The sequence below is a fragment of the Tinamus guttatus genome, unplaced genomic scaffold (assembly GCF_059628265.1).
Source record: "Tinamus guttatus ecotype Peru unplaced genomic scaffold, ASM5962826v1 Tinamus_guttatus_pri_ptg000339l, whole genome shotgun sequence".
NCBI classification, from domain to species: Eukaryota; Metazoa; Chordata; class Aves; order Tinamiformes; family Tinamidae; genus Tinamus; species Tinamus guttatus.
Window position 1 is genome coordinate 220,919 of NW_028288873.1, and position 26,083 is coordinate 247,001.

The 26,083-nt window shown below is 47.0% G+C and overlaps 2 protein-coding genes across 2 annotated transcripts; both read left to right on the forward strand.

Annotated features, from left to right (window-relative positions):
* LOC104580734 (keratin, type I cytoskeletal 19) lies at window positions 1–4,354 on the forward strand. The gene is made up of 8 exons (XM_010228254.2): window positions 1–522; window positions 1,461–1,543; window positions 1,878–2,034; window positions 2,507–2,668; window positions 2,938–3,063; window positions 3,193–3,413; window positions 3,727–3,752; window positions 4,263–4,354. The coding sequence occupies exons 1-8, from the start codon at window positions 1–3 to the stop codon at window positions 4,349–4,351; spliced, it is 1,386 nt and encodes a 461-aa protein (XP_010226556.2). The 3' UTR covers window positions 4,352–4,354.
* A 7,066-nt stretch (window positions 4,355–11,420) lies between these two features.
* LOC104573903 (keratin, type I cytoskeletal 23) lies at window positions 11,421–20,203 on the forward strand. The gene is made up of 8 exons (XM_010221123.2): window positions 11,421–11,828; window positions 14,538–14,620; window positions 15,917–16,073; window positions 17,430–17,591; window positions 17,677–17,802; window positions 18,357–18,577; window positions 19,054–19,082; window positions 20,093–20,203. Exons 1-8 carry the CDS (start codon window positions 11,421–11,423, stop codon window positions 20,194–20,196), a joined length of 1,290 nt encoding a protein of 429 aa, XP_010219425.2. The 3' UTR covers window positions 20,197–20,203.
* Window positions 20,204–26,083: the final 5,880 nt, after the last annotated feature.

Here is a 26,083-nt window from a genome sequence, read left to right on the forward strand (position 1 = left end):
ATGACCACCGTGTTCAGAGCGAGCTCCTCGTCCACCTTCGGCGGCGGCAGCGGCGGCTCCCGCCTCTCCTCCGTGCGCTCGGGAGGCTCCTACCGGGCGCCCAGCATCCACGGCGGCTCCGGGGGCCGCGGCGTGTCCGTGTCCTCAGCGCGCTATGTCTCCTCGACAGGAGGTGGCTATGGCAGCAGCCTGGCCGCCGGCCTTGGCAGCGGCTACGGCGGCGGCTTCGGCTTCGGAGGCGGCTTCGGAGCGGGGGGCGGCGCGGGCTGGGGGGCCTCCTGCGGCTTCGGCGGCGGCCTCGACCTGGGCGGCGGCGACGGCCTCCTCGCCGGGAACGAGAAGATCACGATGCAGAACCTCAACGACCGCCTGGCCGCCTACCTGGACAAGGTGCGCGCGCTGGAGGAGGCCAACTCCGACCTGGAGGTGAAGATCCGCGAGTGGTACCAGAAACAGGCGCCCACCAGCCCCGACCGCGACTACAGCCCCTACTACAGGACCATCGAGGAGCTCCGCGACAAGGTACGGCCAAACTGCACATCCCAAACCCAGCCACAGAACTCCACATAACGAACTGCTTCCCCAAACCCAAGTATGTTCTAGTTAGAACCTTCCAGGAGAAACGAGGTTTTGTTTTTCTTAATTTAAGCTGCAAATGTGTCATCCTGCAAAGGTGAAGTTTGCTGAAACTAAAATGATTGTACTAGCAAAGCATGGTAAGTGGGTTGAGAATTAGCAATAGATTTAGAGTGAAACAGTAAAAGATCTCATAGTGGATCTCATAGCCTGGAAAAATAATTCCCCAGGGCAAAGATAAGATCAGGTATTGTGCAAGTCTCTTTTACAGTTATGTTAAATGTGTAAATCTTATCTTCTCACTAATCCACTGAGTACTTTTGAACTTGTAAGGAAAAGAAGATATAAAGGTTACAAGGAGAACCAGCAAGGACGAGGTATTTCGTGTCCCACAGCCAAACCTGCCTTTCTGGGCTCCAGTAACACTGTCCCACATACCTGGTTTGCATCTGCAGTGTGGCAAGGAGTTCAGCTTTCTTAGTGTTTCCATATAAAAGCCATAATAAAATAGCTATTGCAATGCACAAAGCAAAATTCCATAGGAACTTAAGGAAAAATTTCTTAACAGTGAGGGTGACAGAGCCCTGGAACAGGCTGCCCAGAGAGGTTGTGGAGTCTCCTTCTCTGGAGATCTTCAAAACCCGCTTGGATGCAGTCCTGTGCCACGTGCTTTAGGTGTCCCTGCGTATGCAGGGGGGTTGGACTAGATGATCTCTAGAGGTCCCTTCCAACCCTAAGCATTCTATGATTCTATGATTCTATGATTCTATGTTGAGCTAATGAAATCTCTGCTGCCTTGTTGAACGGCTTCCAGCAGCCCCAGCGAGGGGTCGGGAACGGGGGTGTTTCCCGTTACTCACAGGGATCTCGTCTGTCTCCGCCAGATCCTTGCAGCGACCATCGACAACTCCCGGATCATCCTGGAGATCGACAACGCCAGGCTGGCCGCGGACGACTTCCGCCTGAAGTGAGTGCAGCGCAGCGCCCTTCCGAGCTCCCTCCTTCTCTCTGCTGAAATTTCATGTTCCTTCCTGCCTAGGAAAAATGTTTGTCACTGAAGAACATATCTCAAAACCACAGGCAGACATTTTGCTTCTATAGCTTGTATGTTAAGAAAGGAAGGACGCAGTGACTCGCTAGCCAGGCTGGGGACACAGAGAGCCACCCATGAGGTCCTGCTGCGAGGGGGACAAGGTCCTGGCACCGCTCTCCTCTTCCAGCACCGTCCCTGCACGTTGGGTTTTCTCCTCTTGCCACCAACTCCTGTGGGTTCCAACGTTTGTTTCTTTTTAAAACTGCAGGTACGAGAACGAGCTGTTCCTTCGCCAGAGCGTGGAGTCTGACATCAACGGCCTGCGCAGGGTCCTGGACGAGCTGACCCTGGCCAGGGCTGACCTGGAGATGCAGATCGAGACCCTCAAGGAGGAGCTGGCCTACCTCAAGAAGAACCACGAGGAGGTGAGGGCTCTGGCAACACAGAGAGAAAACTCCTTCCATTTAGCACTTAATCCTTCCAGCTGGGGGGAAAACCAAACCACAGTGAGAGTTTTACAGCTAAATGATTAAGAAGAAAACCACAATCTCACAAGAATCCACACTGTGCCCTATAAAGCACTTCTCCAATTCCAAACTATCCAGAACTGTGAGTTTTCAGTTTTACCAGCATAAGCGTGTGCCACTGAGATAATCAGCTGCAAAATCCTTGGCAAAGGAACATACCTGGATATACATGTGTGTGTGGAGACAGAGAGGAAAAGTCTTTGTGATGAGGGAGAGGGATTGGCAAATGTTTCCAAGTGTGTCTCACCTCCAGGACTTGATAACTAGGGCACCATGTAGCTTCGCGGGGCTTCCCGCTGGCAGAACCTAGATGAGCATATGGAATATAGAGCATAATCTTTTCTGTGTCCTCTGCCTTCTGCCCACGCAGGAAATGAAGGAGTACAAGAACCAGCTGAGCGGAACGGTCAACGTGGAGATGGACGCGGCTCCCGGCATCGACCTGACGCGGGTGCTCTCGGAGATGCGGGAGCAGTACGAGGCGCTGGCCGAGAAGAACCGCAAGGACGCCGAGGCCTGGTTCTTCACGCAGGTGTGTCCCTAAGCTCCAACGTCTCCTCACAAACACCATGAGGAGGCTTTTCAGCAGCGGCGTCACACGCCTCATTCCAGAAGCGCTCAGCAACGGCGCTTGCTTCCTCCCAAACCAAAACAGGGAAGTCAGAAGGATAACACACAAAAAGCTGAAGGGTAGCAAAAGAAGCAGTAATTTGGGGAAGATGGGATGGGCCTTCCCTTTCTCCGAGTATGTATTTTTTAATTTTGAGACAATCTGTTTTTCACTGTATGTTTTTCTTTCAGACCGACGAGCTGAACCGGGAGGTGGCCACGCACACACAGCAGATCCAGACAGGCAAATCGGAGATCACGGAGCTGCGACGCACGTTCCAGGGCCTGGAGATCGAGCTGCAGTCCCAGCTCAGCATGGTACGGAGCCGGCACAGCGCCTACAGCCCGCACCTCTCCCCTCCTTCCTTCCTGCCTTCCCTTCCCTTTAACTCTCTCTCTATGGGAAAAATCCCACGCAATAACTAGTTTAACACTGCTCTGCTGCAGAAAGCCGGCCTGGAAGCCAACCTGCGAGACACAGAAGCCCGGTACTGCGCCCAGCTAGCCCAAATCCAGGCGCTCATCACCAGCGTGGAGGAGCAGCTGGCCGAGCTGCGCTGCGACATGGAGCGCCAGAACCAGGAGTACCGGATGCTCATGGACATCAAGAGCCGCCTGGAGCAGGAGATCGCCACGTACCGCCAGCTCCTCGAGGGCCAGGACTCGCAGTACGTTGCCACACACGAACGCCGGGCACATTAGATAACGTTAATGACACGACATATCGTAAAGCGGTAATTTGTGGTTTTTAAACTGACTGCAGATTGGGAAATTTCACTGATTGCGCTGGCAGAACAGAGGCCTGGAGCCCTGTAAACCCCAAGAGCAGCTTTTACTCAAGTTAAACCTCCAGACCAGGAGGAAAAAGGTCCATGTAGATGTATCAAGAGCAAGGGCTGGTCTGGGTGATGTTCCTGCTTCCCCAGGGCAGCCACCTGGAGAGGTGGAGTCGTTAATGAAACATCTTTTTGTTTTCCACAGGTTGCCAGGATGGACCCCTAAGGACGGTAAGAAACTTTGCATGTAAAGAGGGGCCTGAAAGAATCGGCAAAATAGAGTTAAAGGAGCCTATGGTGGTGTTGGTTGGGATTTGGTCTTGCAGATATTGATCACAGTCTCTCCGCTAGGACCACATCCTTCACCATTTAGAGATGAACATAAAATATTTTATGTTATAAAATATTGAAACCGGTAGCTTGCCAAAAGGTTTACATGAACTCCTAACATAGTCCTAAAATATGGAAATCCATAAAATCCAAAGCACAGAGATTCCTGAATTCACTGCTATATTGCTATATTGTCATATAACATAAACACAATACCTCCAAATTTAACATGAGACTTTCATGAGGAAACTGCACACTCCTCCTTTTTATTATTTATTCTCCCATTTCAGAAGGCCCTTTGATATGTAGAAAGAAACCAACCAGCCAGCCAAGGCCCCGCAGCTCTGCAGGGTGTCACCAGCGCATTTTTTCTTCCCCTGCTTGAATGACCCTTTTTTTCTCCTTCCGCAGCACATCTGAGCAGCGGAAGAGTTCGCATCAGCGTGGAAGACTCGGTAGATGGAAAAGTTGTTTCTACTCGTGACAAGAAATACCCGTAAAAAGCAATACTGAAGGCCCTCTCGTACCCGAGATCATCTGCACTGTGACGGTCACCAGAACAGGGCACTCGAGGGGGGATTCAGTAAACAGCTTCTAATAAAGTGGCACGGAAACCATTCTGTCTACACACTGGCTAATGCTAACAGAAATATCCTTTTGCTTTCACCAAAGCACAGGAATTTAACCCAATAATGTGCAGCAACTTGGTGTCTTGCCTTAAATTTGCTCTTTCTTTTACATGATTCTGTGGCTCTAGGGCTCGGAGCTGGGGAGCCTTTTCCACCAGCAGCTTTGTAGTGCTCTTGTGAAACACCGTAATAAAGTTTCTCTCCTGCTTGTGCAAGGTCATTGGTTTCTGCGTTGTTTTTTCCCAGTTGCACACGCTCAGCAGGACACACCGTTCCTGCAGCTTTTGCATCAGCAGCACGGCTGTTTTCTCAGCAATAAGCTAGTTTGTAAACCAACAGCGCTGCAACTGGAGAGAGGAGCTTATAAACCTTGGAGACCAGTAATCCCAACTTCAGAAGCACATAAAACATTCATATAAATGTTGTATTTTGCTAACATAACCTTTTCGGGGAGCCTGTTGTTAGTCCTCACCCTGCACTACTGCAATCCGCAGAACGGGATGTAAAAAATGGTACGTTCCCAGGAATTTCCTTTTCCTCCCAACCCCTTTGAACCAGGTCATCCTCTTTTACGTCCTTATTCTCACGACATCCTCTGGCCTAGGAAGTTGCTACGGGTCCCGCCACGTCTCTGCTCCCTCGTCCTTTCTCACTTTCCATACGAGCAGGGTGCAGGTGACCATGAGCAGCCACAAACCAACTGCCCTGACATACAGCCGGGACCAAACTTACTTTTAAGGCATGATAAAATGTCCTTTTGATGGCACAATACAAGTATTGGAGTGGCAAAGAGAGGCCTGGGGAGTCCTAACTTATTTCAGCTTTTTATGGGGAGATTGATTGTTTATAAACAACTAAATGACAGACAATGGGATTGACAGGATTGTTTAGAAAACTGGTATAAACCTTCCCAATTGAAGTGGTTTCTACAGTCTGCCACCGCGCAGAGCTCAGGATATAAAATGCTCAACTGAGGAACGAGCCCTCCAGGCTTCAATAACTTGAGCTCTCCAACTAATCCGAGCTCTGCTCACCTTGGCCACTAACACCCTGACTTCCACTTTATTCCAACTGTCTCTTCAGGGCGTGCAAAGGGATCCTGTGGTGCAGGTAGTGGTTTTACTAGGATTTCTTCAGTGTGCTCCAGGGTTTCTTCCAGGATTCCAGGTCTCCCACACGGCATGATGGAAGTTTCAGGCCCCTCTGCTGAACTGGGATCTTCTGGCATCCATCCACACTCACCTGGTTCCTGCTACAGCCCGGGCTTTGCCGGCCGGCGCGACGGAGGGATCGGCAGCGGCAGCGCAAGGGAAGCGACGCAGCTCCCGGGCGAGCGCCCGGCCTGTCGCCTGCAGCAGGAGCAGGGAGCGGGAGAACGCTGGCCCGGAGCGCGGCATCGGGGACTGAAAGGTGGGTTTTTTTAAGCTGTTTTTCAGCATTGCATCTTATTTCCAGATTTTATGTGCCAAGAGGAGCCATGTGAAGCTCATGCTGCAGCTGGACAAGGCCAGGCTGGTGGCTGATGACTCCAGAACCAAGAGAGCCCAGAACCAAGCGAGTGGACCTCAGAGCTTGGCCAACTGCCTCTGTCTTCATGCGCTTCAAAAGCCTCTAACGTCTGCATTTCCTCTGAGGGTCTATCCGATCTATAGAGGATCACGTGTCATTTGACAAAACTGACTTAAGAGCTCAAAGGAGCAAATCCAAGTTGTTTTAGGTGTGTTGTGCACAGGGGACGCAATAGCCGTTTTCAGAAGGACAGCACTAAGCAGCACCCAGCTTCTCTGAACATTTCTAATGAAAAAAAGAAAGAGAAAAAATATTTTAAAACCAAAAGGCATTAGCACAAATCTGTGGTGTTAAAAAGAGGCTCGACTGCAGCCTTTTGCGCGTTGCCAGCTCTGTCCCTGGGCTTTGCATTTGTTTGCATCACATATGAAGGTTGGAGGGCGAACAAGGTCTTCTCCAGGCTTGGGGGGCTGATGCCAGCGGCCTCCAGGGCTCTGGATGAGCCGACGTTGTGCAGAGCCGACCTGGAGAAGCAGCTGAAAGCCCTGATGGAAGAGCTGTTTTGCCTCAAAAAGAGCCATGAAGAGATAAAATATAAATAAATAAATATGTAGCCTAAAGGCAGCAAATATAAACTAATTAGAGACTAACCAGCATCACAGAATAGCACATGAGGGCAGGCAGGACTGAATATATTAGATAGAAGGCAATGAAAAGAACTCTAATCCATAAGAGCAATGTGCAAGATAGCCATGGAGTTAGCAAAAAGACATGCAGCATGATTGCTTGCTTATTCTCCCATGATAATTAAATCTGCAGTTACCTTTTAATGCATATTTTAAAAATAAAATCTGTGTCGGGGCGAGCCTTTGGAATGTCTTTCGACACGTTTCCTACTGCAGCCACGAGGAAACTCTGCTATTCTTGTTGACCCAGAGGGCAATTCCACCCTGCAGGACACAACGGAATGTCCTTCAGCTCTCCAGGAGGATGAGCAGAACCTCAAGGCACCTCAATAACCGCAAGGATGCGGAGGTTTGGTCCTGCACAAAGGTGCGGGTCATGTGGAGCCTAACTTGCCACCGGCACGCAAAACCAAATTACTGACTTTGCTCCAAAGCAGAGGAACCATCTTCTCCTTGTTCTCAAATTTTCAGATGCAGGAACCAAACCAAGAGGCGATGTCCAGTGGAGAAGAGCCGTGGCACCGTGAGGGACCGGCCATCTGCACCGGAGCAGTCCGGGCCTGGAAACCGAGCGGGAAAGGGGCTGAGCTGGGTGCGCAGGCGGCTCCACTCCGAATCCCCTTCTACCTTTGACTGACACAAACGAGACACTTGGGCTACTCCGCAGAGCACCTGGGCAACCCACACTTCAAGAGATGCTCATACGCTTAAGAGAGGGCAATTTATCTAAGCGTGTGCCAGGAAAAACTCTCCTGTCACTCAAAAACTTTTAAATAATCATTAATAACAATTAAATGAGTGCAAAATGGAAGGAGCAGAAGGGAAATCTGGCAACCCTAAATTTGCACAAAACTGGCACTGATTTGGGATTAGACCGACTTGAGGTTCTCTGTTTTGGCAGGTCCGGATGGACACCCACGGCACCGCTGGCAGGTGTTTATGCTCCTTTTCCTCCCCTTTAGAAATCCACGCTGGATCGCTCTTTGCCAGAAGCCGAGGGCAGCTGTGGAGCCCGATGAGCGGCGGCGACGCGAGCGGCACAGCCGGGACTACGGGACCCTTTTGGGTGCCAAGATCCGCCCGGAGCGGGAGACGTCCCCCTGCCGCCGTCTGCTGGGCGGGCAGGACTGCAAGCGCCCTCAGTGCAAAAGGCAGCGCCTTTCACCATCCTTTAAAATTATACTCTTTTCCTACTATGCGTCTGCACATTTCCCTGCAGAATTCCTGGCTTCCCACGTGTAACAGAGAATGCACCAGCACCTCGGATCCCATGAAAATCCGCCCCATCACGGAAGAGCTGGAGGACAGAGGACAAGGTGTGATGATGAAACCTGCTCATGACCCGAGAGCGGCAACGATGACGTCCTGCCCGGCTGCTTCCCGATGGATCCTCTTCAGGGGACTTCTCCCCTCCTGCAAGGCTTTAGCATCGGAGCAAATGACCCTTCTGCTTTCCGAATGTCTCCGGTGCTGTGGACCTGCTCCTGTAAAGTCTGGCAGCTTCCCAGGCAAAGGAAGCTCCGGTGCCAATTTCTTAATAAGCCTCCGCAGGCACCGAAAACGTTCGCGTTTATTCACCCGGGCGCTTCCTGCGCGCGCTTCGTGAACGAGCTGTTAAACACACAGGTAACTTGGTTCCCCTGTGCAAAGACCTGAGCAGTTTCCCTACCAGCAGAGCTCTTGCCAAAATCAGGCTAGAAATCGATCCTGGAGATTTCCTGACCTCTTTTCTGAAAGGTGCTGGGGCCGGATCCCAGTTGGAGCCTGCATGAGCCGACCGGAAATCCAAAAAATTAACTACCATGAGAACCTAAACTCCAACCCAGTGCTTTCATTGTCTTGTTTTCCTTCCTATCTTGGTTATATCTCAGATGGAAAAAGGAGTGAGGAGGTTATCCCGAATGGAGAAGAGCTGCAGAGCCAAACCCTGGCCAGGCTCCGGACATGGACTTGCAGGCCCAGCCCTCGGCACGGCGCGTTCGGCCTTCTGAAACGGAACCGACGCCAGAAGGACCCGTCTCTGGAGGGGCCGCGGTTGTGGTCGGCTCTGTGTCACCTCTACAGCTACCAGCTCCTACAACTGCACTGAAGCAACAGGCAGATTCAGGCACAATGAAGAGCTCTCTTGGGAGCAAGAGAATCGAGTTACTGACCTCAACTTCGAACCATTGCTGCCACCTACCTCAGCTTATTTGAAATGCACAACGTTTCATCTGGAATTTTCTATGTCCTTCCCACCCCGATGCCCCCAAACCCAAACCGAGACGGTGGGATCAGAATACCCGGAACGGCCCAGCTAGGGCTGGGAATTCGGGATGCGGCCGGCACGGAGAGCCCCACGCGCTGCCCCGCTCTGTCCCTGCTCCCAGCCCTGGGTCCTCCTGCTGAGCGGGTTTTATTTCCCTACCCTGATCCTTGCTCTGTATTCTGTGACCTAAAGAATTCCCTAAAGCCCCGGAGCTCCCACCTGGCACAGAAGGGCCAGGCCTGCTTTCCGGAGAAAATTTTTCTGGTCTTTTCCATGGATCCTCGACACATATGGCTGGATGCAAGATGGTAACTTTTCCTTTGAAATGAGAGGCAAACTACTAATGAGAGAGGGGCTTCTGGGGCCAAGCTGGGTTCCAGAGGAGACGCTCTCACTGCTCTGGCCGCACTGCCATGGTGTAACGTGCTAGAGAACACGAGTCTGTTCTTCAGAACCGCACGATACCCAGTGAAGCTATTGGGGAGTAAGAGGGAAGCTATTATTTTTCTCACAAACTGTCAGCCTCAGCCTCAGACCAAGTTTTGACTTGCACTGTGTGAATCCAGGTGAAAAAAAAAAAAAAGGATTCATTTTTAGCATTCAGATAGTATTTCATAGAACATGAGCTTACCGAATTGCCAGGCTAAAAAACTCCATCCGGAATGAATCACTGGTCAGATGAACCCAACAGGAGGATATTTGACTTGACATAATCTCCTTTTCAAGTTACCGCTTCACTTTTGCTGTGTACTTCAAGCTGTTATTAGCAAGCAACAGTGCTAATACCCAAATTCAGCTGTTAATGGCACCTGCTACCAGAACATTTTGTGGCAGTCCTACCTTGTACTGGGTAATATTATCTTCATTGGCAAGTTCCCCCCAGCAATTAAAATGTTGGCATATTCATACAATTAAATGGGGGGATAAGAAGGGATAGGTCCTAAGTGGAAATGTAACTGGTAAAAAGAACCCAAGAGCTGCTGAGAAGAGCAGAGCTGATGCAGAACCAGCAGGAGGAGCTCAAATCCTGCCCAGTGCAGCAAACGAGGGTCGGAGCTTCCCCGGCCTCTCCTGGGAAGGGTGAAGTGCACCAAGACTTCGCTCCGCATTGCCGTGGGAAGAGCCTTCCTCAGGCTTCCCACAGGACAGACCCTGCTGTGCCGGAGCAGCAGAAGTGCTAAGGGAGAGACCCCGTGGCGGAGCGGAGCCTTCCGCAGCCGTGCAGGAACACGAGGTGCCTCTCCTCGCCGAGCCCTTTGCGACCAGGCGCTGCTTTCCGCCTCTTCCCAAAGCTCCTTCCTCTAGCGTACCCATCAATCTCGCTATAAAACTGCTATGGAAAAGCAAAGGTAAACTCAATAACCCCAGGGTACCATTCACAACTTCTGACAGCTTATCAGCACGTCGACTTGTTTCTCTTTGAGTGCATTATCTCAGCATCACACCTCGTGCATTTATCCTAAAACAATGATCATTACATCATTATTTTGGGTGCAATCTCTGACTTAGCTCCATTATGTTCGTGTCTGAGTTGTTTGGGATTGAGGATTGCAGCCATACTTAGGCTTAGCTAAACTCACTGACTGTGTGTTAACTCCTAACCTGACGTAAAGGAAATAAGTCTCCCCCTAAAGTTGGCCCAACTCTGACCTGAATCTTTGGAATATTATTACCAACTTATTTTCCCAATAGTTTGCACATATTAAACTTGCAGATATTTTAATACTAATAATAGCTGTAATTCCTAGTTCAACATGACTATTGAAACTGAAAAATGACCTGCACCATGAAGCACAAAAGAAAAATCAGTAGAAATGATTGCTAGGTATCTAACTCCCATATATTTCAAAACAGGCAGCTAATGAGGAGGAAGAAACCTTGGAACAGCTTGACCTGGCTCCCTGTGGGCTGGAGTTTCAGGTAAATGATACAGGTAAATGCAGCTCTGCTCAGCCCCCTGCCCCTCGGCGGTGCCAACGCTGCCGCTCCAGGTGCTGCCATCGCTCTGAGGCCCGAGATTTGCGAAATCCAGAAAGGCAGAAAATGACAAGTGTCCTCGGAGAGGTGGCCCTGCCCTCGCTCTTCCTAGCGGCTGCCACGGAAGGTATTTGGCCCCTTGCAAACAGGAAAATACAACGTATTTACTACGGGGTTAGAAAAAAGCAGCGGCAGAGCTGGTCCTGCTCCACACCTAGTGCTCCTGGCCACACCTCACTATTAGAATATGAAAAGGAGGAAAAAAAAACAACCGAAAAGGAAAGCGATCTGGTATGCGGCTGTGATCCCAAATCATAACAACAGTGTGTGCAGGCTCATAAATGCTTCGGAATTGACCAAGAGGAAGCACGTTTCACGATGACACAATCTTGTTGCTGTAGTCATTCATCGCAGGGAACTCCCACAGGAAAAGGCATAAAGGTGCTCGGGGAAGGCTACGAGGCGGCTCAGTGAGCGCGAGGCAGGGAAACACTGGGTTGGATCCATAGCCGAGCTAACCATGAGCAGCAGCCAAGGCCCTTTCCAGTTTTTTCCTGGGTCCCTGCGGGGTATTGCAGGGTGTGGTTTGGCCCAGCACGGGAGCTCGTACAGACCTTCCAGCGCCGACGGTGCTGCCAGCAGCACCCAGGGCTCCTTCTCCTCCGCCAGATCCCTCTGGCTGGCTCCTGCGTCCTGCGGAGGCTTCGGCGAGCGCCATGGGGACAGCATCTTCCTGGGGGGGAGCGAGAAGGAGACCATGCAAAACCTGAACGACCGTTTGGCCGCCTACCTGGACAAGGTCCGTGCCTTAGAAGCAGCCAACGCTCAGCTGGAAAGCTGCATCCGAGAGTGGCACAAGACAAAGTCGCACAGCAAGAGGCATGACTTGAACCAATACGAGCAGAGCGTCACCGACATGCAAAGACAGGTAAGGGGGAGCTCCAAGGGTCTACGTCGTTCCACATGCCGGGTATTCATTTGAGTTGACGGGTAGCCTTTAAAAGAAACTTCATAAAACCTTTTACATGCTCGAAATGCTAATGAAAAGGGCATAGACACCCTTTGTGTTCATGAGGAGGAGAATGGGGTATAAGAGAGACAAGCTGGAAGCAGACAAAGGGGATTCTGCAAGGACTGCTAGGATAAAGGGATTTATATGCTGCCAAGCGTTCCTTTCTGAACATGGGAGCGTGGTTGGGGCAACGAAGTCTGGCAGAATTTGGTCTTTTTGACTGTACGTGCATTCAGCAAATTACAAAGCAGGCGAAATGAGGAGCCTGCCTCTTTCATGCCTGCTGCCTTTAGACGTCCTCTTGTGCTTTATTCCTTTGATTCCTGCGGCAGCAGACAATGAAACTACAGGACTTCTAGGTCCAAGCAGCTTATGTAACCAGATGGAAAAATACTTCGTTGTAATTAAGAAAATAGCAGCGACAAATTCCTTTGGATGTTTTCACTGTAATTAAAAGGAGAATTTCTAGTTCTTGCCAATACTTAATATTAACATTCAGCAGTAACCCTTTCATTCTCCCAAACTCACGTGTCTTCAAATTTAAGCATAATATTAACTGGTATTCCTAATGAACATTCTTAGCACTGTAACCGTCTCGGTGACGAATCTGAGCAATTAACTTTACGCAGCCATCCGAGGCGAAAAGCAAAGTCATTCCATAAGATGAAGCTGCAGCTTCCCCCCGTTTCCAACACGGGGATTTGGCTTTCTCAAGCCCCTGAGATTTCTTTTTTCAAAAGGGCTCGGAAATGGCATCGTCTGGCACCTCCGCAGAGCGAGGTCAGGCACTCGATGAAGCTCTCTCCTCATGGTAAATGTGTTGCCTGCAGGCAGGAGATGAGGCACTCTGACCACAGCCGATGTGCAAGGAATTGTCATCACCTATTTCTCTTTTAAGGATAAAGAAAGGTCATCAATCTGCAGACCTGCCACTTCAGCACTTCTTTTTTTAGCTGATCCAGAGATAAATATTTGCTCTCCAACAGTCTAAATGAGTTCACGCTCACTTGGAATTAATAAATCCCAAACACTTAGGAAGACGGGGGTAAAGCCCACACTTTGGAATGGGCCCTACGTCTCCTTTCCGGCGCCCCGTGATCCCAAGCACCGGTTCAGCCCCGGCACGTGTTCAACGTGCTGCTCATGCGGGGAGGAATGGGCCATTCAAGGATAATTTACAGGGTACAAGTCAGTGACTTAACTGAGAATGTTTACTTTCTCTATAAATTAGCACAATTATTGCCATGTCTGCCAGTAAAATGAGCAAAAATATAACATATAATTATTAAACATAAACACACTAGTTAATAACATGAAATATAGGGAGAGTGATTTAGCACCTGAAATGAGTATTAGAGTGAATTTAGGATCCTATATCCAATAACCCAGGAAGTCCATGACGCAGTGACTGACTAAACTTCGAGACAAACTCACCCTGGACCTACATTGGGAGGACACTTTTGCCTGGACATCTGAACTCATGATGAGCAGGGCAGTTACTCTCAGTTTCCACCTTCTACAGCAAAATTCAGCATCTTGGAGGATGGGTTTTCTGCTACCACACTGCAGGCAGGGTAGCGCTTTAGCTCCTCGGCTGCCCTGGATCTTGGCCCAAGGCGATACCCAAGGTCTGCTGGTAATTGCCTAAGAACGAACAGCTTGTCCTGTCTTCCTGATTAGTTAATACATTCCACAACACCTCCTTTTTTACCAAGAGAAGTCAACTTTTGACACTTCTGGATAATTCTGTCATTTCCTGGTTCCTTTGTGATTCATTTAGGTGTGGAAAGTTCTGCTGAAGGGTGCTGAGGGCCCTCTAAATGGCAGGTGATTTCTCTGTGGCCATAACCCTCCCTGTTCTGCTAACGTTGAGTGCAGGCGCCTGTTAGATCCACAGCCTTCTGTGGCTGTGCTGCTTCTGCCTCTTCAGGAAGGGAAGACATGGCACCCCCACATTATTAGCTCCTCCTAATTACAAGCAAGGTACTTTCAAAGATGTGAATGGAATATCCAACTTTTCATATTCCAATCTATGGACCAAAGCTACTTCGTGTTGATAAGGAATTCAAAGTCTTCTCGGTGCACACCGAGCATGCTGCATGAATGATGTGATGCACTTTGTCCTGCAAAGCTGCTTCTTAGGGCAAGCTTCAACACCACAAAGCACCATTATGAATTCCAGTAGTTTAATTGTACTCAGATACAGCTGAATGTTTCTCACTGAAATCTGCCCTGAAGATGACTGTGGCTGTTCCTCCTGCAGTGCTGAACAGAATCAAAATCACTGTGCAAAAAAGCAGCGAGTGAGTGACTCTTATTCTACAATATACAATAAAATGTGCATAGCACTATTCATATTCCCTACCAGGCTAGCAATAGATGACTCTTCCTACATCATTTCCAGAAAAGGAAGAACAAGAGAAAAGTAAGATTATGGGCAAAAATTGTGGTAGCATCTAAATAAATCTTGAATCTAAGATGTTTTTATTCACCTACTCTCCTTACCATGGGACTTGTGCTTTCAGAAGCTGATTCTAAATCTATTCAGACAACCCAAGCAGCAAAGTTTATTCGCCCTCTCTTTACCCCATCACTGAGTCTGTTGCTGGATTCTTGGTTTTGCAGATTGAGGATGGCAAGATCACCAACGCCAGCATCCTCCTGCAGATCGATAATGCTAACATGGCATCTGAAGACTTCAGGCTCAAGTAAGTTCTTCTTCGGTTTCCTGATTAAGTTTGAAAAAGGACTAAGGAAAATAATTCTTTCTGTTTTCTTGGTAATCCAGTATGAAAGTGCTTTATCTGGGTTTTTGTGTGTGTCTTATGGAATATATAAAACACAGAACAAAAACAAAATCAAAAAGGTAAGAAAGGATGTTCAAAACACAAATGTTTGGTGAACAATCTTGAGTCACCCTGTTTATGATACTTAGTTCAGGTCCTGAAGAGCAGGTTTTACTGCAGACACTTAATACTTATGACAAAAGGTATTTAAAGATTATCAACTGGGAATACAAATCAACCCATCTCTGCCTCATATGCTTCCCCGGTCCAGCCAAATCTTTCTGCTTCCTGCAGTTATCTCTTCCATCCCGCTCCACGGGAAATCCCTACCCTTCAGTGTCTTCTCTTTTGGACTCTCGGAAGTTTTGCCCCAGTAACGAGCCAGTTTCCCAGCTATCAGCACACGCCTTCGTTGCTCAGGACAGCACGGAGAGAAGCCAAGATGTTTAATGTAATCATTTGTGTAAGTTGGACTTCTCAGCAGTCCCGTCAGTTGTCTGATGTGGAGCAGACCGAGCTATTGGAACATGTCCCAGCCCTTGGGAATCTCCTATGAGGTTCGGTTGCCCGCGCAGCCCATGGTCACTCCGTGGCGCAGCGCCTGCCTGGCCGGACTGCGCGTGCTCCCAACGGGCCGCTCTGCGTGACGGCCACGTTCAGAAACGAGTCCCATCTACTGAAGGAATATAGAGACATACGAAATATTAAAGAAATAAAGGGAGATTTTGAGTTTGAGAGAAAAAAAGTGCTCCTTTTGCCCAAGGGAAGATGTGGCAGCGTTTTTCTGACTTTGTCATACCTTGGCAAACTGCAGGAGGTTATAGACATCTGTTAATAACTGATGTCTGCAGCCTTTTCCCTGCTTTCTGTAGGACTGAAAAGTGATCATTTTGGGGAAAAAAAAAAACCTACAGAAAGCAGTGATGGTGGATGTGGATTGGACATCTCTATCAGCAAGCTTTTGAGACTCACAACCTCACGAATGCTAAGATGCAAACAAGAAAATAAAACGTTCATTCTTCCTTGTCATAGAGGAGTTGTTGGGAGGAGGAAAGAAAAAGATCTTACTTTTAAAATTACCCAAGAATTATGAACGAACATCTTCTAAAAGGAGGATTTGTCTCCTTGCTTTTCTGCTCTCCTTACGAGAGGCCCCAGGCACCTCCTGGCCGGAGGAGAGGGCTCTCACCGCGCTCCTCCTGCTCCCTCCTGGTGCAGGTACGAGGCAGAGCGGTCCCGCAGGCAGGGAGTGCAGTGCGACGTGGAGAACTTGCGCAAGGAGCTCGACAACCTCACCATCGTGACGACGGATCTGGAGATGGAGATCGAAGGCTTGAGAGAGGAGCACATCCTCCGGAGGAAAGACCATGAGGAGGTAAAAAAAGTGCCACTTGCTAAAATCATATCATGGAAATCTTCACTACCGTGTAATTAGCTTTGAGTAAGATCCACAATCTATAAATGGGAGAGATGATTCAGAACCCAATCAGGTTTCAAAAGAAACCAATGAGAATAGATGAGACGTGAGGTTTGTTTTCTACTTCAACAGTTAAACTGGGATTTCAGAAAGGAAAATAAACTACTGTTTTCTTCCAGAACCAACTTCTTGAGTCTGGAACTCTGGATATATCATTTCTGTGGACAGGTCTTGGAAAAAACTCTTTCTTTAAAGTTGGAAATTCAGGGTGGTAGGACCAGACTAAACGTGCCTGCCCTTAAGCACATCCCCAAAGCGTCTGCTCCTGTCCGTTGCTAGAAATAAGATGCAGGGCTAGGTGGAGTTTTGATCTGAATATATCCATGTGGATATTAAGACACATAGGGTCTTTCTGCTCTGGATTCTTACAAAGCTGTAATATTCCCACACATATTTTACCACTGCTTGAAAACACGCTGCTTTGGTTTTGCTTGACCTGGTGTCATTTTCAGGTGCAGAACCAAGAATCCTACTTGCGTTTGTGGCTTATTAAAAGGGGGAACAGAAATCCAAGGGTTACGTAGCCGCAGCAGAGACTTTCCCTGGCTGATCCCTTTGCAGACCACGGGATAGTTAGAGCAAAGCAGCTCCTGGAAGCAGCAGAGACATCGGGGTGTCCAGTCGATCTGCATTTCAGAGCCCGTGATGTCACTACCCTGACATGATCCTGGTGTCTCCAAAATGGTACCTGGTGCACAGGATTATGCTACTCCAAAAGGAATGTGACCGCACCAGTCTGACTTGTTTTGTAATTATGTTGTTTACACAGTAATTATATGTTTTAATCCAATTATTCCCTTAACAATTACACAGAACTGACTCTCCTGTAAACTTAGTTATGGTTCCATAAATATTAACATAGAGGGTAAGAAAGATGAAATTACTGTTAGGCTTACATGAAAGGATTAGGTTCCTAGCAGATAAGTAATTATAAAATGTCAGTGCTGCTTCTTTGCATATGTATCTTCCAGAAACTTTGTAACAGAAATTGGAAACATCTCCCATGTTTTTAATTTCTCTATCATGCTTCTGCCACGGAAACACATGTAGGTTATGGGTTTAACTTATGTCACAGTATTAGCCATATATGAAATTTCCAAACTGTGTTAACTGAATACGTATAATAATCATCCCACCAGAAAGGAAAAAACACGTTGTGCATTTTGAGAGGATGGAAGTGAAGAAGGCAGGACAGGAATGAAGACTGTTCCCCTTCTCATGAGTGACCTTGCTTGTCTCCCCTGTTATGCGTAGGATATGGATGCACATCGCTCATCGCAGGACTTCAAAGTCAATGTCAAGGTAAATGCTACTCCACCCGAAGATTTAGCCAAGATTCTAGCAGGAATAAGAGAAGATTATGAAGCTATAATTGAGAAGAACCGCAAAAGCCTGGACAATTGGTACAGAGAACAGGTAACAGCTGTTTTCTGATCGTTTTGCAGATCCCTGTTGCCATACGAGACCATCAGTGAGCTTTCCCCTTGCTTTTGCTCCACAGAGCACAGCTATGTCTCTGGCAGCAGTTCCTAATCCAGAGCAGCTACACAACAGTGAGAACGAGATCAAGGATCTAACACGTACCCTCCAGTCCCTGGAGATCGAGCTGCAGGCGCAGATGAGTAAGGTATCTGTTGTAGACATCTCTGCCTGGTCATCCTTACTTCACAAATTCTCAGAGTTGCCTTGGATCAGCTCTGTATTTATATCCATAGCATATCACATAGCATCATTTTAATGCAATTATTACGGTATAAGCGAAGCTGCAATTTGGTCCATGCTTGACTTTGCCCAAATCTGCAAAATACATTGAGCAGCTGTCACCAAGATGCAACAGAAGTACATGTCTCTCCACCAGTGCATGGAGAGAAGAGAAAGAAGGGACCGGATAGCTGATTACATGATCTGGATGGAAAAAATGTCCAGAAAGAGAGATAGTTATACAAATTTCCTATTGATAACCCCTATGCTATGCATGAAATACATGAACCATGAGAAATATTGACCATCTCCTACAGATGAAAGCTCCCAGAGCCATAATTTGGAGACTCTGGAGAAGTTTTATATAACAGGTATTTAAACGACCACAGCTTTCTAGCTAGAGATCAGATTTGCTGGCATTTCTGCACTATCATGTCACATAAATAGTAACTGTAGAATTGGCCTTTTCTGCTCTGTCAGAAACACATGCTGGAAGACACCCTGGCTGACACCCGGAACTACTATGCTCTGGCACTTCAAAACATGCAACGGATCATCTCCAAGTGTGAGGAAGAGCTAAACCAGGTTCGTCAGGACATCAAGCACCAAAATAACCAATATAAGGTTCTTCTTGGGATCAAAAGTCGTCTGGAGAAGGAAATTTCCACTTACCGCCGGCTGCTGGAGGGGAATGTTGTCGGGTAAGGCAAATCTGCCCTGACTGGTACAGATGAGAAGAGACTTCTCATATTCAGGTTCTTTGTTTGTTTGTTTATGTTTAATCGAGGCTTGTGAGTTCCACAACATAATATGAAGGGCTGGTATTTTAATGTGATGGATCATGATAAAAAGCCTGAGGATAGCCCAAAGTACTGGGCTCTTCCTCAGAAGAGAAAATGGGCCCAACCTGAGCGATCCGCCACATGGGGAATGCTGCATAATCCCACAAGAGAAGCAATAATCCAAGCCTAAGGGAAGGGCTTCAGGTGAGGGGAGAGGAGTAGGAGACTACAGAAGAAGAAAAGTTCTCAGGGTACAAAAAGGTCCCGTTTGTTTGTTTGTTTTTATTCGTTTTCATATTGGTGCGCGCTCTCCTCAGAACATCACTGAGATGAAGGGGATGAGTAACTACTTCAAATGAGTACCCTCATTTTGCCTCCATTTCATTTCTTTACAGGACAAGAACATCTGAATCAAACACTAAAGGTAACAGTCTCTTACTTGGCTCTCTATAGTGAATTTTTAAGTTGTTTTGTCAGTTCTAACCAAATTTAACTCGGAATGATTTGCCTCTGCACAAAGGCAGTGGGGAAGGTTTATGTGGAGTTAAGTCTGGCTCCGCACGCCGCCTCCCGCCACTGAAACACAGTGTCCCAAACCCCGGCCAGCCTAAAGCTTCGTGGGGCACGAGGGCGCGCGGTGACTCCGCTCGGTGACTAAACCGGCTTCTCCCGAGCCGCAGAAAGCTGACTCCCTACAGTGGGAGTCACGCCGCACTGCGAGGGCTTGAGGGCAACAAGAAAATCTGCATGTCTGGAAACTTGTGCTCCAGGATGAGTATGACCCACAGACATTTAATCAGGCAGGTTAATCTGCTCCGAAATTGGATTTGCACTGGCTGGGATGCGGCGGATTATTCATTTGCCCTGACCTGGACAGGGCCTGGGTAACTTTCTGGCAGCACGTTTCACCAAGAGCAGTAATAAGGGAAACATGGAGAGATAAAGTGAAACATGGAGCGAGAAATCAGAGAATCATAGAATCCTTAAGGTTGGAAGGGACCTCTAGGGATCATCTAGTCCAACCCCTGCACACGCAGGGTCACCTAGAGCACGTGGCACAGGACTGTGTCCAAGCGGGTTTGAAGATCTCCAGAGAAGGAGACTCCACAACCTCTCTGGGCAGCCTGTTCCAGTGCTCTGGCACCCTCACTGTCAAGACATTTTTCCTTAAGTTCCTGTGGAACTTTTGGTGCTTCAGTTTGTGGCCATTTCCTCTAGCTCTGTCGGTGGCCACCAGTGAAAAGAGACCAGCACCATCCTCCTCACTGCCTCCCTTGAGGTACTTCTAGACACTGCTCAGGTCCCCTCTCAGCCTTCTCTTCTCCAGCTGAACAGGCCCCATCGCGGGTAGCTGGTACATTGTGCAAATGAAACTCCGGGCACCACCTCTCCTCAGCACTGCTTCGTGCCTCACTAATCCTTCGTTTCCCTCAGAACACACGGGGCTGCCCAACCACAAGCTCAGAGCCATCGTGCACGACAGCGTCAACGGGCAGGTCGTGGCCTCCACCGTCAACGAGATCCAGCAGCAGGCGTGAGCGCGCGGGGCCAGATCGCACCGAACTCCTGCAGTGAATGATCTGCAGGCCATAACGAGAAGTTCTGTGTGTAGCTGATAGCGTGAAGAGCTTAATCCACAAAACGCTGAAGACAAACTTGTCCATGAGAATGACTGGCTGAGCTGGTAATCCTTGTATTATGTACACCTCACCAGGGCATGGATCTCCACCTGCGACTCATTTATTGCTCTCCAAATTAACTATAATTTAAAATGAATAATCTCTCTACTTTTCTATGGTCTTATGTTTCTTATCATATACCTCACTGCAGCCAATAAATTCTTTTCCATTACTTGTCTTGGAATTTCTGGTTTGCTTTCCACGGAGTGTGCGCCAGGCTGGCGTGACGGCGCTAACGAGGCCAAGGGACTACAAAGGCCGCATTGTTTTAGCACACGTGGAGCTGCAAGGACGTAAATGAGAACAAAAGAGGTGACACAAGTAATCAAGTGGTACACTACTACACCTGGCATTTATACAAGCAAAACATTAGGCTTTCCTATATACGACTGCTAAATGTCATGATTAGCATTGTTATAAAGCACACTTTACTAAAATGCACAGCGTGCAGGATACACACACTAGAAATGTATTTCTTTTACAGCTTTGTAGAATTTTCTTTTTCCTTTGAAGTTTGTAAGCACTTTGTAGACACTCTCCTATTTTCTCCGTGTCCTATTTCATTCAAAACACCAGTTCACCTGTTTGCCTTCATATGAATGTTCACTGATTTAGCTGACAAGTTCTACAGTCAGGATACACCGATACTTACAGCACATACTAAGGGGCAGTGGAGGAAGGGGAGACAGTTCACAAAAAATAGAAATTATTTTACATGAATCTTATTTTTTATTAAAACTAAATCCCACATAACATGGTTTCAAGCAAAAATGACTCGAGAGGGAGGGGACAGAAGGGAAAACACAGCTCCAAATCCCAAACAGAAGTATTTTCAGTACTAACTAAGAGAAACAGAACTATCATTAGGAGTTTCTACACACGGAAGCCTGGAAAGCAGAATGAAGGGAAGTGCCCAAAGGGAGCAGAAGGAGCCCGGGTGCCGACCCCAGGGAACAGCGTGTTCTGGGCAGCCTCACAGCAACGAGCAGAATTGTCACTGCACTCTTCAAACCTACTCATACGGGTTTTTCACAAGGGCTTCCCGCTACCAGCTTTGCTCTGAAACAAGGTTCACAAAACGGTGAAAATTTCAAAGAAAATGCGGATTTAAAACATGAAGTCCATCTCCATGATACAATGTTTTCTTACTGGCGTGTTAGGACCAGCTCGTGATCCCCCTTCCTCCCCCCACTCTCCACCCTTGTTGCACAAAGACATCCCCAAAGCATTCAATGGATTACCTAATGGTTTCTTTAAATTGGGTAAAACTTGTAATACAGGATTAGTTACTCTTGGCTAATTAACAATGTCCTTCCTTATGGCTTACCAGATCCAACAAGCCAGGCCTGGTGTTTACGGCATCTGGACAGAATGTGTCTGGGTGTTCTTGAGTAGTTCTCTGTGGTATTTGTACCCATATTCGTTAATCAGTTTTACAGCACGTAGCAGCATTGCTGTAATGTCATAAAAGCTTCTAAGTAGCGCCTTATTTCTAAATCAAATGCAAGATTTATGTTTTGCATTAGGTTTTCATAGGAAACGAGAAAGAAAACAAAAAAAACGCAGTATTGTATTGTATTTGAGTGCAGGCTTCTGCATAGCTGGCATTCCTGCAGGCTCAGGGCTTTGTGCTGTGACACGCGCCCTGCATTCCCGTGTCACGCTCCGCACGGGCCGGGTGACACAACTAAGTGGCGCTCGTGCAGGATTCCCATTGCGGCTCTGCACATTTTAACCTTCTCTTACCCCCATGTCACTGCCTTGGACCTCACGGCTCGCTGCGACATCGCTGATGGTGCCAGGCTCTAACGTCGCGATTCAGGGCCACTTGGCCACCCCATTCCCTTCTCTTGTTCCCATATTCCTGGCGACTTTTCCGTGGCTTTAGAATACTACTTGTCATTGCCATTTGTATCATTGGTAACGATACTGCATCACTGGCCACATGCTTCCCAGTAAATGTTCTAAATTCAATGATAACTCATTATTTCAGAACTTGATTTGTGTCCTCATGAACAGGCCACGCATCCATACATGCACAAGTAGAGCTCTGCTCCCTAAATCACATATAATGATGCTAATGATGTAGCCCTTTAACGCACTGTTAACATTAAATTCCCACACGCTGAGAGATGAAGCTGGGGAGATTACAAGTGTGGATTGTGTTATCATTTCCATTTTATGGCTTGAGAAATTGAAAAGGGAGATGACACAACTTCCTCAAGGCTGCAGTGACAGAGGCTGAATTAGAATCCATCACTTCGCAGCTTCCACTTACGGGCTCCCAGATAACAGGGCTTCCCAAGAGCCGTCCGACGGTTACAACAGTCCCTCTGTATCTGATGGCACCGACGAGATAAGTTAATGGGTTCATTTCAAGCGTGTGCTGCTGGTCAAGATCCTGCACATAATTTGATCATGTTCTTAAATTTACAGGTGTCAACAGCGCTAGTAAAATTAGTCCTGTAGGAAACACTGTGCTGGGGGATCTTTGCTGATTTTGTGGTATTTAAGAACTCCATGAAGAGATGACACGGGTATTTCTTCCTCTTAAGTCTTGGCTCAATGTCCTCAATGCCATTTTACCCAAAGGCTCAGTCCATCACTATAGCAACCTTTAACCCAAGCTATCCTATAGTGTCCTTTCTAGTATCTTTACAGCAAGGAAATCTTATGGGGTCTGAGAATTGTATTGTTTCTGTTTTTTACTACATTTATTATTTTATTGCTTTAAAGCTACTTGAACAGTCTGTTAGCTTGAGTTTATTCTACATTGGTATTAAATATATGTCAAAATGCTGCCTCAGCATCAAGGAGTTGAGTGACGCTGGCCTAGGGAAAACTGAAATCTTGGAAGTTTGAAGCATCATAAGGAAAAACTCAAAATGAATCTGTTCCATTTCCCATATAAGCAGAGATGGGAGGTAAAAGAAGGATGGTGTAGGATAGGAGAAAAATATCCATAAGAGATCATGTCATTTCTAAGTCTTGGTAATGATGCAACCATACTTCTGCAAACTAAAAAGACATGAGCTTAAAGAGGCTATAAAAGGAGGCTGAAACCATCCGCGCTCGCAAATCATTTCTCGTAGTTTCACCTGCCATTTAAGGAAGTCCTGCACTAAATCCTCCAGCATGATTTATAACAGACTTGAATGCACTCCAGAATGTGTATGAGTCATGGCTCATTTCACTTGTAGAAATGTTAGAAGTTATTAAGGTATATTACAATAAGCAGCTTTGGTAAGTGAATTGTTGATCCTTTGGAAGAAGTTTGCAATGAGGTAATGCAGTAATGGTTTGTGCTATTAATCATACATTTTTTCTGGTGATGCAGCCACACAGCAGCAGGTTTATTTCTTATTTATGAGTTTCTCTACAAGGCAAAATTTGTGCCTTGCTAATATACATTGGAGTCTTGCAAAAGTAAATCAAGGCACTTCAGCACCAGAAGGAAAAGCCTGGCCTTTACAGCACTGTCGAGAGCAGAGTTTGCATGCTATTATGGAAACAGAAGAGAATAGGTGGAAGAGCCAGTAAAACATTTCACAATGTCCACACCCTGACCTATAAAGGTTTCTAGAGTTTTGCTGGGAGATGCCAGCTCCCGCGGATGAATCATTCGGTAAAGACAGGGATCTATAAACAGAGGGCGAGTGAAGAGCCGGGCTGGGGCGGCAGGAGCATCCCCACCGTTCACTCCAGAAGCTTCCTGAAATCAGGAGCAATTTGGGGCCCGTCTCTGGGTCACCTCCTCCTATTCCTTCTGCAGGGTAAAATTCTGTAGGTGGCTCTTTTGAAGTTGTATTCTTAAGGCATTTTTAATTGCATGACTGTATTAAAATGACCTACTTGAGTCATACATCAAGGGGTTTGCATCAACTAATTGTCTGTAGAAATGTTACACTAGACGCAAGTATCAATGGATTTATAATTGAGTTTTGGACTCTCCTTATTAAAGAAACTGATAGATGATAAAGTACCAGACATGACCTATGGCTGCGAGGGTTCATTGCTGCTGCTTCTTAACGTATTAAATTGCCTTTTAAAAGCTTGAATATGCATCAGGAGCTTAGAGGCATAAAATCATAACATCAGCTGTGGTAAAGAGAGTTTCAATAACTATCTGGACTGCAGGGGTACATTTTTTTGCTTTGCAATATGCTAAGGACAAGCCAAAAGGAGTTATTTTGATAGGCTATTATTGGGCTCGAGCGAGAGAAACAAAAATGAGGAATGTAATTTGAGAAGAGTAAAATTTATTTCAAAGGAGTCATTATTTGGGACAGGCAGGGAAAAGATGATGGAAACGAGCTGGCTGCAACGTTGCACCGAGCACAGGCCCGTGGCGCTGACCAGAGAGACGTGGGAATGATACAGCACTTCTTTCTTCAGAAAATAAATAGAAGTTAACAGTCCGATACTTTTAAAGAAAGAATACTAGCTTTGGGCTCAAATGTATGCTTTTTGAATCATTCCTATAAGAAATGAAAGCATAAAGCTCATAAAACAGACTGGAAGAGAAAGCAACTCCTGCTAGTGCAATTTCAGTGGAATAAATGTGTGATACTGCTGCGAGTGCACAGAAAATTGTGATTATAAAGCTGCCCATGCAGAAAGGAAGAAAAGCATCACCTCCTTCCTTCCCTTTCTAAACACAATCCTCAGGCAACTGACTAACCCGTGAACCCACTTCGGCGCCCGGGCTCCGTTTCCGATTGCTCCGTCAATCCCAGCACAGAGGAGTCTCAAAGCAGTTTCCAAGACACTCCGCGAATGCTGCTCTTGGGCTCCAGATACATCACTACCATGCAGGAAAAAAGCAACAGACCTAAAATCTCTCCATTAATCTCTAAGGATTTTGTTATCTAAAAGTTAAGACACTTGAGCATCAATCCTAAAGCAAGGAGCAACATTTGAAAGGAAAAGGCCTTTCCTGTCCCTACAAATACAGCTCTCAAGGTGCAAAGATAGGTAATACCTGTTGCCTTTGCTTATAAAGTCACTGTCACACACCCACCAGACTCTTTGTAATTACAGCCTGTGACTGTGCACATAAATACTACTTTAAACATTTGGCCACAAGAGCTATGCAAAATTTTTTTTTCTTTGGGATATAGGACCAGAGAAGTGGGTAATATATGAAATTTCATTATGTAATATGTGAATTTCATTAACCACACTCAAGTTTCAGCATGGATTTTGTAGCTGTCATAAATAAATCATAAATCTGCATACGTAGCTGCTTTAAGAAGGCATGTGGTGGCCTCTAGTGACGAATGCACATATACACAACGTGTTTCTGTTCTAAATGGCCTGGAATCAGATGCTTAAGCATTACCACAGAACCCACTACTTTTGCTACCTGTGTCTTCTTTGATATATAAGCCACATATTCCCTTTTTGAAAAGCTCTGCAAATATTGGCAATTTTGCTGATACATCTGGGAAAAACGTAAGATTCTCCAGTTTACTGGTTTGCTCAGCTCGCCAACATCTCGGTTGCACATAATTTTTACAGGATAAAAATCTGCCTGGTAATCTTCCAGATTATACTAAAGCTGATATTTATGATACTTTTAGGGCTGGAAAAAAGAGCAGGTTCATTTGTACGGCCTGGAGCTGTTATTGTTGGCCCCGGAATCCGAATCTATTTGAAGAGAGCAGCAAAGGCAGCTCCTGACTTTCACTGGCAACCTGTGGCTAGGGAAGGATGTGCCCAAGCCACCGTCACGTGCGTCACCCCG